Here is a 19,836-nt window from a genome sequence, read left to right as displayed (position 1 = left end):
GTATGTTTGTGTGCGTCTGTGATATGTGTATGTGTGGTGTATGTGTGTGTATGGTGTGTATGTGTGGCATGTGGAGTGTGTGGTACACGCATGTTGTGTGTGTCTGTATATGTGTGTATGTGATGTGTGTTGGGGTGTGTGGTGTGTATATGCGGTACATGTTGTGTGTGTGTGTGTGTGTGTATGGGGGGTGTGGTGTGTGTGTGTGTGTGTGTGTTTGGGGGTGTGGTCTGTGTGTGTGTGTGTGTGTTTGGGGGTGTGGTCTGTGTGTGTGTGTGTATGTGTGTGTGTGTGTGTGTGTGGTAGGGGAAAATTACCCTCTTGGGGCAGTTGATTTGACATAGTTGAGGGAATGACTAAAATGGTAGGTTGGGCCAACCCATTGAGAGCCTCAAATCCCAGCCTTTATCTTGCAGGCAGTTGAGCCCTTGAACATACTTGAGCAAGGAAGTCTTGGTCAAAGGGGCCTTTTAGGAAGCAGAAAGCCCCTGGCACTAAGTCGAGCTGCCAGTGCGGGCTGCCAGGCTGATGAGTAAGCATTCTGTGCCACCCCACCCCACGCTTTCCCTGCGCACTGCCCCCACCATTGTCTGCTAGGTGTGCACACGCCCAGCCCAAGCCCGGGAGGGCCCTTGAGTGCTCCTGGCCGATTCTAAGTAAACCTGCTGTGGACACTGTCCAGCTAGAGCTGTGATCGATCCCGTGCTGCAGGGACCTGGCCTGGCCACTGGGGGTGAGTGGTTAGTCCATTATGTTGTTCTGTGGTGGGGGTCACTGCCCCTGAGAAGCCCACAGATGTGCCCGACGCAAGCAGTGCATGTTGGGAAGCAGCACCTTTCTCTGCATTTATCCCCTGACCCAACTTCCGTGAAAACATAACTTACTGGAACATTCCATTTCCTCTACTTGCAGGCATGTCTCATATACTGTTATAGAAGATAGCAATACTAATAGTGATTCATAAATAAAGAGAAAATACCCACAAACATAAAATTGGCAGGTTCCAAACAGCATCTGAAATTCCCCCACAAATACTACCTCTTGGATACTTGTCCTCCGCCTGCCTCACTACCCCGGGAACAAAGATGCCCTTGAATAAAACACACCCCAAGAACAGGCCACTTGGCTGCTGGGGCCCTTGGATTGGCCCTGGCTGGTGTGAGCTGCCTGGCCCTGGACATCAGACAGAGACAGCACCGAGTCCTCATCCCTGCAGAGGCCTGAAGGGGCTGGACAGAGGCTCCCTGTTTTCCTGCATTGTTCCAGTTTAGTCCTCTGAGAGGGTGCTTTCCCCCAAACAGCATTCCTGCAGTGACCTCTTGTGGCATCCCTGTTGTTCTTCAAAGACAGGCCTGGGCTGTTGGTTTCACTTTCTCCCATTTGGTGTAAAATTGTTTAAGATTGAGTCTTGACAGGCTTTTTGGAATTCAGCACCTGAGGACAACAAAGTTGAGAGAAAGCAAAAGGCCAGACTGTCAACCATTTGTTCCCCAGACTTCACTGAGCATTGCGCGATGTGGAGAGGAAACTGGCCAGAGCTGAAGGGGACCCCCAGCATCATCTAGGCTGGTGGTCTGCAAAATGGGCCCCATGGGACCTAGGTGGTCTGCATGGCTGCTTCAGGGCCGAGAGGCAAGGGTGAGGGGAGCCAACCTGCAGAAAGTGGGGCCCCAGTATTTTCACCCACCCCGATTCAAATGAAACAACTTTGTCTTTTTGCTGTTAAGCTTGTGTTTGAGAGAGTTCTGCAACCTTTAACACATCTCTCTCCCTTCAGACCTTGTGGGTCTGCTTAAAACATTTCCAAAAGGAGATAGGCCAAACTTCCTTCCCCCAGAGCTATCCCAGCCCCCTCTGGGCTCACACAGAACTCTGCATATACCTTCATGTGGGAGTTACCACACTGGAGAGTGATAGCTTACTCTCCTATCCGTCTCCCCCACTAGACAGGGTACCTTTCCTTCCCCAACACCAAGCACAGTGATTGGCACACAGTAGGTACTCCATAAACGTTTATTGAGTAAATCAGTGAGATCTAAGGAATCACACCTTTGCCTTTAAGATGTGCTAGCAGCTCAGGGGCTCTGTGCCTAGGTTCCAATATCTGTAAAATGAGGTTGTTGGACCAAATGATGCGCCCAGCACGGTGCCTGAGACTTAGTTAGTGTGCACTGACTGCTTGTTGAGTGAACAAATGAATCTCCAACACTCTTCAGCCCTCAAGTGCCACAGTGCTGCCTCTTTGTGAATGCACACTTCCTTAAGACATGCAGGAAACACTTGCAACCTTGGTGTGGAGACATGTCGGGGCTTGGATAGGTTAGAGATGTTTTTGTCCTCTCAGAAATGAATGATAGAAATATTGATTCCTTGGAATAAGGCAGAACGTAAACAAGGAAGCAGCTGCTCCAAAGGCTGAGATGACATCTCAGTTAGTTCCAGAAGAATTCAGGTAGTTCCATAAAACCAGTGGATAATGTCTTACCACTTAATTTGATTCTAATCCATAGTTGCTTGTGAATACGGGACCAGCTTCAGTGACATGAGGTCCTCGGCCAAATTTCCAGGTTCAAGATGGAGGCTGGGAGTGAGAAGGAGTCCCCACCCCATCTCCCTGCCCAGGTCCCAACTGCCAGGGCGTCAGACCCTTTGAGTAGTCTCAGACCCCCTCACCAGACATTCTGGAGAACCAAAGGAGACTGCGTCTGCCCTGCTGCCAGTCTTGAACTGCAACTGTGGTTTAATACAAAGCACTCACCCTGTGTATTAGGGTTCTCTGGATTAGCAGACCGGTAGGATACATTTGATATAGAGAAAGAGATTTACTGTGAGGCATTGGCTCACTTGATGACGAAGACTGAGAAGTCCTGTGATCTGCCGTCTGCAAGCTGGAGGCCCATGAAGCTGGCGGGGTAGTTCCACACCAAACCTGATGGCCTCAGAACCAGGAGAGCCCAAAATGCAAGTCCCAGTCTGAGTCCAAACCCCTGAGAACCTGAGGTGCCAACGTCCAAGGGCAGGAGAAGGTGGGTGTCCCAGCTCAAGCAGAGAGAGCAAATTTGCCCTTCCTTCACCTTTTTAGGTTTTTGTTTATTTTTAAACTCATTTTTAATTAAAAAATAATTATTGCATATATTTATACATATATGCAATATTTATATAACATGATGTTTTGATATATGTATACAATGGAGAATGATTAAACCCAGCTAATTAATATATTCATCACCTCACTGACCCATCGTTTTTATCGTGGACTTTTGAAATTTATTCTCAGCAATTTTGAAATACATAATGCATTATTTTTAACTGTGGTCACCCTGCTGTGCAATAGATCTCAAAAACTTATTCCTTCTGCCTAATTTGTTAATCAGTCTCCTCCCATCCTCACTTCAACCCTTCCCAGGCTCTGGTAACCAGTATTCTACCCTCTACTTCTGTGAGTTCAATGTTTTTAGATTCCACATGTAAATGAGATCCTGCAGTATTTGTCTTTCTGTGCCTGGATTATTTCACTTAGCATAATGTTCTTCAGGTTCATCTATATTGTCACAAATGACAAAATTTCCTTTTTTAAGGCTGAATAGTATTCCATTATGTGTATATGCCCCATTTTCTTTATGCGTTCATCCACTGATGGACATTTAGGTTGATTCCATGTCTTGGCTACTTGATTCCAGTACTGCAATGAACCTGGGAGTACAGATATCTCTTCAACATATTGATTTCATTTCCTTTGGATATATACTCAGAAGTGAGGTTGCTGGATCATATGGTAATTCTATTTTTACATTTTTGAGGAACCACCATCCTGTTTTCTATAGTGGCTGTACTAATTTACATTTCCACCAAGAGGGTACAAAGACTCCCTTTTCTCCACATTCTCACTAACACTTATCCTTTGTCTTTTTGATACTGGCCATTCTAACAAGTATGAAGTGATATTTTACTGTGATTTTAATTTGCATTTCCCTAATGATTAGTGATGTTGAGCATCTTTTCATGAACCTGTTGGCCATTTGGATGTCTTCATTTGAGAAATGTCTGTTCAGGTCCTTTGCCCATTTTTTAACCAGGTTATTTGTTTTTGCTGTTGAGTTGTTTGAGTTCCTTACATATTTTGGATATAAATTCCTTATCATATGTATGGGTTGAAAATATTTTCTCCCACTTTTGGTTGTCTCATCACTCTGTTAATTCTTTTCTTTGCTGTTCAAAAGCTTTTTAATTTGATGCAACCCCATTTGTCTATTTTTGTTTTTGCTGCCTGTGCTTTCGGGGTCATATCAAAAAAGTCATTGCCTAGACCGATGTCATGGAGATTTTCCCCTATGTTTCTTCAGGTAGTTTTACAGTGTCAGGCCTCATATTATCTTTAATCTATTTTGAGTTGATTTTTGTATATGGTGTGAGATAGGGATCCGATTTTAATCTTCAGCATATGAATGTCCAGGTTTTTTCAACACTGTTTATTGAAGAGACTGTTCTTTCCCCATTGTATGATCTTGGCACCTTTGTCAAAAAATCAATTGGCCATAAATATGTGGGTTTATTCTGTTCCGTTGGTTGATGTATCTGTTTTTGCCAGTACCCGTGTGTGATGACAAACACAGATCACAGGAAGTGTGATGCCTCCAGCTTTGTTCCTTTTGCTCAAGATTACTTTGGCTATTTGAGGTCTTTTGTGGTTCCATATGAATTTTAGGATTGTTTTTCGATTTCTATAAAAAAATGGCATTAGAATTTTGATAGTGATTACATTGAAATCTATAGATTGCTTAGGATAGAATGGACATTTTAACAATATTAATTGTTCCACTCCATGAACACAGGATATCTTTCCTCCATCTGACCTCTCTTTCCCTTACTCATGATAAAAATCACCACTTGTGCTTGGCATATCTCAGCCCAAGAAAGATTTTGGTGTTTCCTAGGAACCATTCTGTTGCATATGTAATGGAGCTGGGTGAGTCTTTCCTATCTCCCCAAAGAAGTTGATGATGAGTTTGGGAAAGACCTACCAACTGCAAACCAGCATGGCTGTGCAGAAATACAAATGATGGATGCTGTGTGTTATAAATAACCAACAAGTGATATTTTGAAAATACTGATGTATATTCAGGAAACCATGAGGAAGCTATTGTAAAGAGGTAGGAGCCCACCCAGGATATACAATGTAGGAGTACTTCAGGGCAAAGCTGTGGGCATGTAATACCCAGGGAGCACAGCAGAGCAGGTTCTGTTAAAAAATAGGTGGGGAAAGTAAAAGAAAAGAGACGCAGGGAGGAGTAAATTGTATTGTTAAAGTCTATGAACAGCTATTTGGGGATGATTCTGGCAATATATGGTAGAGCTGAAGATATGTAAACCCCATGCTCCAGCAATTCTGTGCCTAGGAACAGAAACCCAAGAAGGTGTCACATTTGTGCCTAAAGAGATGCTTATCACAAGTCAAATAAACAATCAAAAACAAAAACAGGAGACAATCTAAAGTTCCCCCAGTAAGAGGGTGGATAAATGCCCTATAGCTATGATATTTTGAACAATGGAACACCATAGAAAATTTTAAATGAGTAAAGTAGATATACATTACCAATATGAATAAATCTCAAAAACACAATGGTGATTGAAAGAAAGAAAATTGCTGAAAGATATATATCGAATGATACCATTTATGTAAATTCCAAAAATTTCAATGCTATTTACTAAGGGATAGTGGGAGCTTTGCACCTTTTATTGTGAAAGATAACATGAATACAGAAAGATGCTTAAAACATATATATGTTTAAGGGACATTAAACATACGGAGTAAGAATACAAAAACACAAAGAGAAGGCTACACACCATCAAGATAGCATTATCTTTGGAAAGGGGAAGATAGTGGATTGTGGAGGAGGCTTCCACTAACTCTGTAATGTCCTATTTTTTAAAAAACTGAAACAACTGTAGGAAACTATTTAGATTTTTCAATATGTAGAGGTGGGACATGGGTGCCATTAATATCATTTCTCTGAACTTTTTGTGTTTGAAAGGGCTTATAATAATTCCCAGAACTCTATGAAGGATTAGATTCCAAGGGTTCATAGATCAAACCAAAATTACTGTTTTAGTGGAATCATTGGGATAGTAGAAGTAGTAGTAAAAAGTGAATCCCAATTCAGTTCTGATTAATCTTAATTCTCCTCACTCCTGTTTATGTAAGATCATTTTACTTAAAGGTAAAAACAGAAAATTTACTGCTTCTCATTTTCTTCTCTAGGCACATTGCAATTTCTGGTGGGGACTTCATAGCTGTAGATGGTGCATGTGATGTGTTGAGCGACACAGGGCATGTAGACTACTTTTTTGTTGTTCTCCCACTGTATCTTCAAATCCTCACGGGAGGGATAGTTCTTCCTCTGCCCCTGGATGGAAACTGAGCAGCCCCGTACTGAATTGTTAATTACAAACAACAACAAAAAATGGTCATTCTATAATGTAACTGCAGTCTTAATTATTCAAATGTCACTCAAAGATAAGACTTCTCTTACCCCAGCTAAGGCCAACCGCCAGGAAGAAAGGAGAGACATGGTCATCAACTTCTCTCTTTCTAAGTCTCTTCTTCCCTCAGCCTGCTAAGGCTCAGTTTCCCCAGGAAGGGCAGCTGGGAAAGGTCTCACTTAAGTGGTGCTGTTGTAACAGGGTTTGGATGCTCTGGGCCTGGTGGGTGTTCAAAGCTGACCCTTCCTCATTTGGGGTGCTTTCGGGAGTCTCTGCAGGTCCCTCGCCAGCTGGTCCCTTAACCTGAGGGAATGCACCTTATTGGGAGAGTTGCTTACCCACTGGGAACCTGTATGGCTCAGGGTCCTAACAGGAAGCTGAGGGCAGTACTCAAATTAGGTACTGTGAAGACGATTGAATAAAAACCTATTTACAAATGTGTGAGCAGGGGGTCGGGAAACCACAGGGGAGAGTCAGCACCCCAGAGGTAGCAGCAGCAGCACAGCAGGAAGCATTGCTGTCCCTAGGCCTGGGGGGCAAGAGGAGTGAACAGTTTTTGGAACTCGAAGACGGAAAGGGCTGTGCAGAAAGGCCCTGGCCATCTGACAGGAGCTGGGGCTCCGTCAAGCCTCACATTCTGCTCATGAGCCCCTGTACCTTGTGCAAAGCTGTCTCAGGGAAGAAATAGCTCAGCCTCTCTCCTCCCCCTCCTCTATTGCTTGCTGAGTCCAGCCAGGGGCAGAGGGCAAGGAAGCCCATTGTCATAGCTGCCCACTCCCTGGGGCACAGGCAGAGGAGGGCAGGAGAAGGTAGAGGGCAGACTTGGCGAAGCAGGTGGCATAGGACTGGGTCCAGCACACAGCCCCAGGCATCCTGTGGCCCACCTCCAGGCTTCTCTCTCCAAAGGTCCCGCTGGCACTCTAGGCGTTAAAGGATCTAAGTCTTAAGCAGTATGCCAGAGGACATGAGCCATGCTGGAGCCGGCTCACACCGGCTCACGAGGGCTGGCTGGGCATCTCTTCCCAACTCCGAATTCAGAAACATCATGTTGGCAGATTGAAATTGGCTGTGACGAGAGTATTGACACCACGAAAATTGGCAAACACTACAAATCAGAGCTTTTTTCCTTCCAGAGAGCTGGCTGTAAAACACTTGCAGCACACCGCAGATCCAAGGTGACCCCAACCTTTCTTCCATACCTGGAGCCCCTGTTGAGTCAACAGGGATGCAGCAGAAACTCTTGGCTCTTCCCCCAGCGGGTCATCCACCCACATGCCACCCTCTAGACCTCCTGAATGGGAGCCACACACCAGTGCACCGTGCCCTTTTCGCCCCTCAACACACACACAGATGCCAGAGAATTCCCACCAGGCTTTCTGAGTGGTCTCTCTCAAGCCTCCCCCACTGCCTCTAGGGATGAGAGGGGCACTCCACACACCATCCCCAGGGAGGGAGACGAGGCGGGCTTAAGGAAACTGCTAGCCCTTCTTAAAGGAATTCTCGTTAAACATTTATTTTGGCCCTTTTCTAACACTGATGTGCGTATTTTGGTCATCCGGCCAGCCCTTGTCATTTCACTTTGAAAATGTGCCCGTTCCACTCTGCGGTCTGCCTCAGAACTTACTCTGATATATGATAAGTTATTGCCAAATGAAGAGATTAATTCATAAATTGGCTAGTAGCGGGTTTGTTTTCCAAAAGTAGAGGGAGATAGCTTTATTAAGGATCTTCAACTCAATTCTTAAAAGTCCTGAAGTTGCTCTAATAATCCAGTCAAGAGAGTTGAGTGAACCCCCCAAGCATGACCGTGAGAGGTTTGTGCAGGAGGAAGGCCCATGCCCGCTCTCGGGTACAAGAAAGCTGCCCTCCCCGGAAGGCCGTATGTGTCCTGAGAATACTCCGCACTGGCCAGGCCCGGTGCGATAAAGATGTGACTGGGTTTTAGGGATGCCAAGCTTCCTACTGAAGTCTCTCTGATAAGCTGTGGAGACCAAGGCCTGTGGTCACCACTAGTCTGCGAGGCTGAAGTGACAGGAGGGAGAATCGCCAAGATAGTCGGGGTCTGCGAGAAACCCCGAGTTCAGAAGGACGAGCGCACTTCCCAGGGCGGAGTGCGAAAGCCACGGTGGGCTGCAAGGCGGGCACAGACCTGCCCCTGCAGGGGCGGCTGGAGGGAGAGGTGCCCTGAGCTGGGAAAGAGGTCGGATCCAGAGGTCACCATGCCAGGTGCCGAGGGGCTGTGATAAGAGAAATGTAGACTGGAAACCAAAAGACGGATCTGGGGTTCCAGCAGAAGGGATTATGGAACAGTATGAGGAAAAGTGAGCTCCTGTTGGAACGGAGGGGGCCACACAGGGGATGAGTGCCAAGCTCAAGCAAGTAGTGAGAATAGGAATGTCCTTCCTGCGTATGGCCTCTACCCCTAGGGTCCCCTTATGTTGCCGACTGGCCCCGAGGCACGCTGGCCCTCTGTACGGCCTGTGTCCTCCACAGGGAGCACGGTGGGGGAGAAGGGGCACGTGCAAAGGAGACAGCCGCCATCCCAGGGGCACGGTCTTGGCCGAGGCCCGGCGTGGTAGCGGGGAAGATTTCTCACGCGGGCAGAGTCTGGGGACAGCCTTCTCTGAGGGAGCTGCCAGGGCCTGTGTTTGGCTTCAAGCCGGCGCGCAGCACATTCCTGATTGTACTAAAGTGTGGCCGTTGTCCTGTCAGAGGGTGCCCTGTTCTCCCAGAGGGGAAGACAGAGGCAGTGAGTGCAGGGACCGGGGTGGTGGGGATGAGCTGCCAGAGAAGTTATCAGGCCCGGCCATGTGTCCGCAGGGTCATTCAGCACACCCGTCAGTCCGGGCTCGCCACAGGCAGCTAAGGTGCTACACAGAATCAACACCAAGACAGATGGTGGCACTGAGCACCCGTCAGCATGCGATTACTCCAGATGACAATAAATTTGAGCCATTAAACAGGAAATGGTCTGATTGGGAAGCCAGAATCTCTGCCTCTGAGCTGCTGACCATTGTGATAATTGAGTTACTGACACCATCAATCTCCGTGAGAATGGACACTCTGACTCCCCAAACAAGGTGAGGCTGAGTGATCTACGGTTCTGCGAGACAGTTCAGCCCCAAGGAGGCCCAGAGTGGGTGTTCAGCAAATGAATCATTAGTTGGACAGCTGCGGCGACCAGCGGGAAAGCCTCCCTGGCTCCGAGGGCTTGTCTGCTGTGGTGGAGCCGCATAACTCATGGCCGCCTCCCGCGCAGGGCACGGGCTGCACAGTGGCCATGTTGGCTCCACAGTCTTTGCTCTGCACAAGCCCACGGGGCCCCCTGGGCTTTGGGGTATGGCTGGAAATTTCAGTGTTGCCTTCCTTGGATTTCCTGGTGCAGTCGAGGAGGTGGACCAGACTGGCTCTGGGTATTCACGGGCTGGCCTTGGAGAGTGGCAGACTCCAACGTGTAGGCAGCTTCTCACACCCAGCAGATAAGCTGCAAATGCCAAGTGGGATTGGGGCGCAAGTCGTGAATTTGGGTTGGTAAAGGGCAGTCTTCACAGGCCAGTCCCCAGGGAGGAGACTGAGACTTTCTCTCAGCCCCAGCCCCAGATCTGAAAAGCATTCATGGAAAAGGGCATCCCCTTCACATACCAAGGACAAGTCAATACAGACTTCAATGGTCTGCCCTGTGGCTTCCTTCATTATTGGAATCCCTTACAGGGGAAAAAGTACCAGCTTTGAAGTCAGACAGAGCTAGGTTCTCACCCTGTCTCTGCTTGCGAGCAGCGTGTTTCTGGACAGAGCGGCCCTGTCTGGAGTGGGGGTTGTGAGGGTTGTATAAGATGAGGCACATGAAGTACCTGGCCCAGGCAGAAGCTCCGTGGTGGAGATCGTTATTCAGATTTTATCGAGCACCCACAGGGCCAAGTGCAGATGGCTGCAACCTTGCAGAGAGTGTACTTTCCTTGTTGTAAACCCCTGAGCCCTTTTCCCCCTTTCCGCAGTGGCTCCCAGAGGTCTGGAGCCTGGGCAGGGCCGTGGGGGCCATCCTGGCTCCCACATGTCATCCTATCTAAACTCACGCAGGTCCTGTCTTCTCAGTAACTCCCGCATGGAGCGCCCGCATTGAAACTGGGCTCCAAGGCGTAAGCAATGTTTCCTAAGAAGGGGTGTGCATCAGAATCGCCAGGGGACACTGCTGGCAGATTTTAACTCCAGACCTACTCCAGTAGGGCCCAGCTGTCTGTGAGCTTTTACAAGCTCCTTAAGTGATTCTGATGCACACCCCTAGCTGGGAACCACTGAACCAAAGCAATGATTCTGCACATTTCAGACATCAGATATCTACATGGGGGAGAGGGAGGAAGAGAGTGTGTTTGAGAAAAGGGTATGGGGAAGGGAGAAGAGGAGTTAGAGAGACCCTTCCAGATGAAATCATGAAATCGTGTCAAGTCGGAGGGGGTCCACATCTTGTCTGTCCCTCTCAGCGAGAGCCCCTCTTGTCCTTGCACTGCTAAGTCCCCAACACCGGGCACTTCAGCCATAAGGTCAGCCTGGAACTGTGCATCCTCCCCTACTTGAACTTCAGTTACCATAACATTTGGCTGCTCAGGGCTTCCTCCTTATGTGACACTCAGCTCTACAGCCACCGAAGTGAAACCCTTTTCTCTTGCTTTTGTACTGCTTTGGAGCCAACTGCCCCCACAGTCTACAGCGTGACCTCAGCGGCTACTCAGGGCTATGACCTTCTGTGCTGCTGTCCCAGCCAGAGTCCTGTCCTTGAAAGGAGGGCTCCCTGTGCCTCCTGTCGGGTGACTGGAGGTTCTGTCCCCAGTCAGAGTCCCCGTGAGGACCGAGACCTACAAACTCAAATGCCCTTTGGTTACTCCCTCTGCCTCTGTTCTTGTTCAGTCGCTTTTGTTTGGTGCCTTTGAGTTCCCAGCCCCTGCTTCTCTCCAGAGGGCAGTGCGGAGACAAACCTCAGAACACATCAGAGCGGCGGGAGGCTGGCTCCTGGTGGGCTTGCCATGCATTTCACTAAGCAAACATCACCTTGGGCAATGGCCCATTTGATCGCCATGACAACAGGGGTAGCTTGTGTCTTGGGGGTATGCTGTGCCCTCATTCTGGCTGCCCAAGGTCCCTCGCCCCAGCTTTCTTTCCCAGACCCTTTCAACAGGCTCACGGCCTCCTGGCGCCACCCTCCATTAACTAGTCTTCAGTCTGAGTAGCTTTGTCTCAATCAGCACAAAGCAGCTTGACTCAGCTGTCAGAGGAATAAACCAAGCCAATCCTCTCCTCAAAACCCTCCAGCCTCTCATCTCCCTCAAAGCCAAAGTCCTTACCATGGCCCACAAGGTCCTACGAGGTCTGGCGTCGGTTTCCCACCCCTCTTTCGTTACCAGCCACTCAGCACCCCGGCCTCCTCCCTGCTCTCAGACACACCAAGCAGGCTGGCGTCTCTCGCCCTTCGCTCCTGCTGTTGCACTGCACTCTGTGCCCTGATCTCTGCGTGCTGGTTCCCTCCCTTCAGTCAGTCTCTGCTCAAATGTCCCCTCCTTAGACGGCCCCCCAGCCACCCTACCTAACACGGTTAGGTATTCACAGTGTTTCTTTTTCAGCAGGCTGTAAGATGCGTGGGCCCATTTCTGAAACTTGTAGGGAAGGAAATAATCTGTCCATTTGGAGTCCTGCTGTTATCAGTTTGATGTTAAGATACTTCCTTCAGGTTAGCATGCCTGGCATTTTTCAAAGAAGACGGGGCCAGCAAACATGCATGGCGCAGAGGGTGCCCTGTGCACGGAGGCCGAGCCAAGCACTGGGGGAGGTACACAGAGCGGAAGGACCCAGTCCCTGCCCTCGGGGGCTTCCTGCGCCCGTGCCTTGGGGGATCTGGGCAATGTGACAGGCAGCCTGCCTCATTAGGGCCCATGCGATGCACCCACACAGATGACAGTGTCCTCTTCAGTGGGGAAGTCTGTGGTGTCTGCATCTCCTGTGCTTAAATGACAGAATAAAACACTTGCTCAGTTTATACTTGTCACTTGACACAAGGAAGGGGGGGTGCTGGTACCTAGAAGACAAAGGACAAAATCTTGATCCAGTTAGCATATTTTATCAATATGTTAATGACATAAAAGACACAGGTAACAAATCGGTAAGGGTGCCAAAGGGGAGAGCATAATGCATGACAGAATAAGGACCTCTCAGCAGGCCAGACCACCAATAACTGTGAAGTGTGGCCTCTGGGATCCAAAGGACAATCGCAGTGAGAGAGGATGCATTTTGACAATCACTCATGGAAAAACATGAACGTGTTCAAACTGACCACAAGCTTAACAGGGGCCAACCCCAGCAACGCTGCTGAAAACACAAGCCGTGCTGGGGAGGCTGGCACATGATAACGTGTAGCTCTTCGGGACTAGAGAAAAGAGTGGGTTCAAATCCCAGCTCTGCCACTTACTAGCTGTGTGACCTTAGGTTATGCATGGCCCTGTCTGAGACTAAGAATCTAACGCCTTCCCTGCAGGGTTAGTCTGAGAATTAGCAATAAGTAGAGGACCTAGCCCAGTGCTTACTAGAATTTGGCAGAACCTAGCATACGGAAGGACCTCAATAAACGGTCCTGGTTCGTAATTCACCTGTTACAGAAATTAAATTTTCAAAAGCAAAGAGGAGTCCTTCTCTACCCTGGACTTTCCAGACCTCGCTGAAGTACTATGTCCAGATCTAGGCTGCCTGCTTGAGACACATTAGAAAGTAACCAGGTCACTGGGTCCTCAGATGAGGGAATTGGGCAGAGTCAGCCTGGGAAAAAGGTGCAGACGCATAGTGCATGTTGATGTTGCTGTTATTGTCCAGGTATTCAGGGGGCCATCGGACTGAGACGAAGGGCATTGCTGTGTTGCTCCGAAGAGCCAGAGTAGTGATGAAGTTAGTGGTGAAGGTCTGAGCTCAAAGCAAGAGGAGACACAGCTGTCCACAATGAAACACGTTACCCTGCAAAGCAGCGAGCTCCCATCACTGGAAGTGCTTGAGCGGACAGCAGATGACCATCTGTCAGACATGTTATAGAAGGAATTTTTGAATCCAAGGCCCTCGCAACCAAACAAATCCAGGTTCCTAAAGTCAACCATATACCTAGAGCAGGTTAACCTCTGAACCTCAATGTCCTTATCTGTAAAACAGGAATAATGATACTTACCTCAAATAAGTGCTATAAGGATTAAGTCCGAGCATGTCCAGAAGCACCTGGACCACAGTAGATTCCTTCTCCCCTACGTGGAGTAAAAAGCAGGGCTGTGTGACTGCTAAGGTATCTTCCATGGGGCTGAGAAATGCAGTGCAACCACAGAGAGACTCTTGGAGGATAAACGGACCCCGCACACCAGGCTGGGAAGGGACCAGCTTCAGAGCACAACAGGCAGAATGGACAGCCAGGCCACCAAAGGTAGCCATAGGGGGCCAGACAGAGGTCGCATGAGTGAGGACACAGGATATGGGCACAAGCTGATCACTGCTGACGTGCTCAGCAACGCCCCCCCCCAGCCTGTCACCAAGGCTTGCTCTCGGCCCTGGTTGCGTACTAACGTCACCTGGGTTGACCAGGCTTGAGAACCACTGCTGTAGAGGGAAGTGAAAACCAGGGGACATGACTCTGAGGCTAGAAAATCCAGCACCTCCACTCATGCAGACAAAGATGTGAGACGGTTTAGAAAGCATTTTTTGTTTGTTTGTTTGTTTGTTTGTTTTGGTTTGTGAAGGGCTCTTTTTATCAGAAAATGGGGAAATGCTATTCTGCATCTTCCCTGGGGACTCCAGAGGAAATGAGTGAGCTCGGTAGTAAAAGGATTAGTAGGAATGGAGGGAAGAATTCCCTTCCCGTGGCGGATGTTGAAGGGAGGGAGGGTCATCCTAGAAGCCGCGCCTCTCCGGGCTTTCAGCCAAGCAAAGGTTGCCATCCAGAGGCCCCAGAAGGAATTCACAGGGTCCCCTTTCATCTTAAGATGCACTTGAACCCTGTCATCTGCCCTAAATGTCACACTTTTCCTTTTACCTTCCTTCTACAGGGATCTCAGAAAATATGGCCGTGCCCTCGATGCCAGACCTGCAGGAAGAGAGGCTGCGATCACAACTGGAGGAAGAAAAGAGAAGGTGCCCTTCCTTTCAGCCACATGTAGTCTGACCCCAGCCTCCCAGGGCCTCAAAGATAGAGCGACCAAGCCCCAGGGCTGAAACTAGTGGGTCCAGTGACTGCGCCCTAAAATAGTAGGAAGAGGTACTTCCTTTGGCAGGCAGGTTTGAAAAGCAGGACCCTAGGCAATGTGAGGTTTTTGGTTTTTTTTTTTTAATTTTTAGAGATGGGGCCTCACTTGGTCACTCAGGCTGGAATGCTGTGGCCTGATCATAGCTCACTGCAGCCTCAAATTCCTGGGCTCAAGCGATCCTCTCACCTCGCCCTCCGGAGTAGCTGGGACTACAGGCGCGCTCTGGCAGGATGAGGTTAGAACGCAGAACAGGCCAACCCAGGCCAGGGAAGCAGCTGGGCTTGTCCACTGCTGCCACCTAGGGGAGTCAAGAAGTGTAACCACCGTGGTCTTCCTCACACCCGCAATTTAAGCCCACTTCCTTCCTGAGTCCTGAGAACATTACACCCTCATGCAGCCATTTAGGGTCCCAAAATGATTTTACTTACAGAGTGAAGAGCCTTAAGCATAAACGGGCATGTGGCCATTACTGATACTCAGCATGGTCACAGGACCTCGCTCAACATCCCAGTCCAGCTGCTTAGCCCATTCTTTCATGTATGCACTCAACAAATGCACGCTCTCTCCTCCATGCCGTGGGTAGTTCTAGAGATGCTAACCAAGTCACCTCCCCTGCCTCAAGGAGCTGATGGTATCCTTACAACACACTCCTCCCCGCCAGCACCCCACACCCACTCACGCTCACACCCAGGAGAACAAAGCCCCAGGCACTGGTCCCAGTTTCTCTTGACAGCTGTGCACTGTGTCGTCTCCCTCCAGAGTGCCCTGACAGCCCCAGCACACACACCACTGCTGCTCTGCACCCCCTCGGGGTGCTCCCAGGGGTCCACCTCCTCCCTCACCCAATTTATTTCCTCAGTTTCTTTCCAACCCATTCCTCTTGCATCTCTTACTCCACCCTCGTCTTGTCCCCTTGGTCCACGTTTTCCAACCTCAGTGACACCTCAGAAGCCAAGTTGTCTCTTCAGCTTGGCTGGTGGACTGTTTCCTGTTTGACAATGTCTGACTCGTTCCAGCACTCCCCAAACCAACACAGAACATCCAAAGGAACAAACCGTGTATTGTGACTTCTGATCCTCTGCATGAAGGTGAAGCAGCGGGATAGTGAGAGTTAGGACTGTGGTTCTAGAGCCAGACTGCTGGGTTCAAATCCTGGCTCCCTGCGAGCTCCATGCTTCTCCATACCTCGGGAGATGACAGTAATAGCTCCTTCATAGGGTTGTGAGGGGGATTAAATGAGTTCATAAATGTTGAATGCCTAGAGCAATGCCTGTCCCTGAGTAATAACCACTCTTGGAGGAGGGGCTGTTCATCTCACACACTGCCATGGGCCTACTGGACAAAGTGCCTCACTCTGCATCTCTAAGATGGACTCAAACCCTGGTGCCATATCCTGGCCCTGGCAGCTCCTGTAGGGTCCCAGCCCCTGGGCAACAGGGCAGTGCTGCAGGCTTTGGGGACACAGGCCCTGCCCACTCGCTGCACCCCTCCGTGCCAGGGCTTTCCAGACAGCAGTGCACTGACTCTTCTCTGATTCCCCCGCAGGTATAAAACGATGTTCACATGCCTGAAAGCCCTGAAGGTGGAGATCGAGCACTTGCAGCTGCTCATGGACAAAGCCAAGGTGAAGCTACAGAAAGAGTTTGAAGCATGGTGGGCAGAGGAGGCCAGCAACCTGCAGGTACGGTCTGGAGAGCATCAGGACAGCTGGGGAGGGGCCAGCCACGTGCCCCCGTGGGGTGTCAGGAGACAGAGAGTGGGGGCTTTGACCCGCAAGCCCATGTGTCCTCATCCCCTGCTCATGAAGCAGGTGCCCCTTGTAGTAACAAGGACTGCAAAGATCGGGGAGTAATTGTTTCCTTGCTCTAGTGCCTAAAATAGCCACCTGATGCAGCCAAGGGGAGGGCTGGCAGATGTGGCTTCACAAACCAATGAGTGTGCCACCAATGCTGGGGTGATATCCTCCCGTGATAGCATATTGACACCACCTATTGTTTTTCTTATTACAGAGTCGTATATTTATTATATATATTATTTATAGAAATTTTGCTATCCAGAAGAACAAAGAAATCACCATAATACCTCCACTTAAATATAACCAATATTAGCATGTTGAATTATATGATTTTTATCTTTATTTCTATGCATATCCATCTGTATATTTTTATACAAAATAGAATTATATTGGTGTCCAAGTATCACAAATGGCTTTTTTAACTTAATTCTGTAGCATGCCTTTTATTTCATGTTATTATTCTACAGCTACAGTTCTAAAGGCTGTTACTGTTTCATTGTATGGCTATATTTTAATTGATTTAACCAATCTCCTATTGTTGAATGTTTGGGTTGTTTCTAGTTTTTACTCAAAATGTATTTGTAGATAAATTTTTGCATATTTCCTAGGCAAATTCTTAGAAGTTCTCTATCATATTACAAAGGTTAAAATAACCTGTTAAGAACTGTTAGTATAGAATCCCAGTTTCAGTTGTCCTCAGGTAACTCCTCAGTTGTGATACAATGGAAGTGACAAAACGCCCATAATCATATCACTTGTGTGGCTGGCAGGACCTTAGTCATTATCTAACAGGCTGATCCCTTCATTTTAAGGACAAGGAAACTGAGATCCGAGAGGATATTTGCCCAAGGACACAGGAAAGCAATAACCAGTGTCACCAAATGCCATGTGACAGGACAATAGAGAAAAGCATTTGGATAAAATTAAATACACAAGATCACAAAGAAAACCAATTAGATTGAAATAGTTATCAAAATACTTTAAAAGCAAAGTTATGGTATAGTAATATACATACCACTTTTAAAATGCATTAATTTAGAAGATCTAAGAGTGGGCCCAAGATTTACCATAATCTCAAAGTAATGATGAACACACTATTTCAAGATTTCTGCACCAACTATAATGTGATAAGAAAATATGCATGGTTTCTATTGGTGACAACGTCACAGGTATTGCTAATACTACTGTGGTTTGTTGTCTACATTTATTATTGAAAGAAATGCTAAATTTCAGGTAGACATGAGGAGAAATAAAGATGTAACAGGTTCCTACCCGCATTCCCAGAGCCCCTGGGTTCTGTCTGCGGGGTGAAGAGCCCCACCTAGCCAGGGCATCAGGGAGCGAGGCTTTCGCCGCAGCAGGTGCCTGAGGGAGTGTGGCCACTGGACAGTAGACGAGGACATCCAGAGTGACTCAGGAAGTGTCTAGGCAAGGCTGACAGATTCAGACAGTTTATTACTTACACAGTAGCCAAAGGTGTCAGCTCCATGTGTCCCCTGTCCTACAGGATGTCATTGAAACCAAAGGGACCAGATGACAGCAACAGGGATGGTGGGACACCTTGTCGCAGAGGAGCCAATTCCATGCTGTTGCTAAGCAATTTCAAAGCCTGTGGCTGTTCCCCGAGTGGGCCCAGGCAGGAAGCCTCAACCCCGTCAGCACAAAGGAGGCAGTGAGACTCTGTCCTGGGACAGCCTCCCGGGAGGGTAGGGAGGCGGGTGGGAAGCAGCCTGGCAGCAACGGCTCACAGAGCCCTGTGCCCTCACATTCAGGGAGGATTACAGGGCATTCTGCCAAGCCTTAGATCAGCGCGATGCATGCCCTGCTCCTGAGGCCCGCATGGAGGCATGCGGGGTTTCCAGGGCAGCGTGGCGGCGCCGTGCCCCTGCGTGACGTGTCCATGGATCTCTCCTGACTCCAGCAGGGAACCTTTGAGACAAGGAGAAGCAAACCCAAAAAGCATTTCGGGAGAGTTGTCAGATAACATTGTAAACAATTTTTTCTAGCTATAAAAAGTAATACATCGGCCAGGCGCGGTGGCTCACGCCTGTAATCCTAGCTCTGGGAGGCCGAGGCGGGTGGATCGCTCGAGGTCAGGAGTTCGAGACCAGCCTGAGCAAGAGTGAGACCCCGTCTCTACTAAAAATAGAAAGAAATTATCTGGCCAACTAAAAATATATATACAAAAAAAAAAAAAAATTAGCCGGGCATGGTGGCTCATGCCTGTAGTCCCAGCTACTCGGGAGGCTGAGGCAGTAGGATCGCTTAAGCCCAGGAGTCTGAGGTTGCTGTGAGCTAGGCTGATGCCACGGCACTCACTCTAGCCCGGGCAACAAAGTGAGACTCTGTCTCAAAAAAAAAAAAAAAAAGTAATACATGCTCAATTTGGAAAACTTGGAAAGCAGAGAAAGCACAAAGAATAAATCAAACGTTACGCATAATCCTGCCAGCAAGGACAGTATTTTGTTGACCGTCACCATGGTCATCACATGTCAGATTTGTTTTTGCCGTAAACACTGCATACACCAACTTTTATAGCTGGCTTTTGCTTCCCATGTCATTCGGCTCAAGCTAACACTGTGAAACTCCTCCTTGGCCCAATAGGTAAAACCTCCAGCAGTGAATTCACTGAATCACATGAAGCCATTTCCCCAGACATCGGAATCCCAGCATGACCAGTCCCAGTTTCTATTTAACAAAAGGTAAGCAGAGAACGTGCCGGCAGTGTTAGGGTACCCAGAAAAGGCTCCCTACCGCTCTCCTTAAGCTCCTTCCTGTGGCTCTAAATGTCTCCTTATAGGCCGTATGAGCCAGGAGGATGAATTACTTTTACTATTTAATTAGCCATTCAGGCCAGTGGCTTTCAAGCTTCTTTGAGCCCTTCAGCCTCTCACTGTGACAGCTGGTAGACCTACTGCCATGGTAACAAGAGGCAAGAGGTTTAACAATCAAGCCCTGGTCCTGTCCCCTGAGTGGGAAGAAATGGTTGGTGGGAACGGGAGGGGGGCATAGCAGGGGAGAAGGAGGGGTGTTGGGGGAGGAGGGGGATGTCAGTGGTAGGATGGGGGTAGCCAGCCTGCCGAGATACAGGGAAGCTCTTTGTCCCAGCAAGGATTCCAGAGAGAGGTGGGCAGCCTCCCATAGGAGCACACAAGGATGGCCCAGAGCCAGTTTCCCTAAATGATGGCATGACCCAGCAGGGACTCTGCCTCCCCACGGACCATGTTATTTCCAGCCACACCACAGGTGGTAGAGCCAATGACACATGCCTCCTGCTGTCCTCCATCCCTCAGACGCAGGACT

General features: G+C 48.6%; 1 protein-coding gene across 2 annotated transcripts in view; it reads left to right on the top strand.

The window, feature by feature from the left end:
- KIF6 (kinesin family member 6) overlaps positions 1–19,836 on the top strand; it is a 367,880-nt gene that overhangs the window by 332,693 nt on the left and 15,351 nt on the right. For both annotated transcript variants that reach the window (XM_045543626.1, XM_045543625.1), the window contains 3 exons: positions 14,541–14,625; positions 16,284–16,419; positions 19,138–19,235. In XM_045543626.1, coding sequence (XP_045399582.1) covers positions 14,541–14,625; positions 16,284–16,419; positions 19,138–19,235 — 319 coding nt within the window. The remainder of the gene's footprint in view (positions 1–14,540; positions 14,626–16,283; positions 16,420–19,137; positions 19,236–19,836) is intronic.

Source organism: Lemur catta, chromosome 2 (assembly GCF_020740605.2).
Source record: "Lemur catta isolate mLemCat1 chromosome 2, mLemCat1.pri, whole genome shotgun sequence".
In the NCBI taxonomy this organism is placed as follows: domain Eukaryota; kingdom Metazoa; phylum Chordata; class Mammalia; order Primates; family Lemuridae; genus Lemur; species Lemur catta.
The sequence above is the reverse complement of the archived record's forward strand: the minus strand, read 5'-3'. Positions and strand labels throughout refer to the sequence as shown.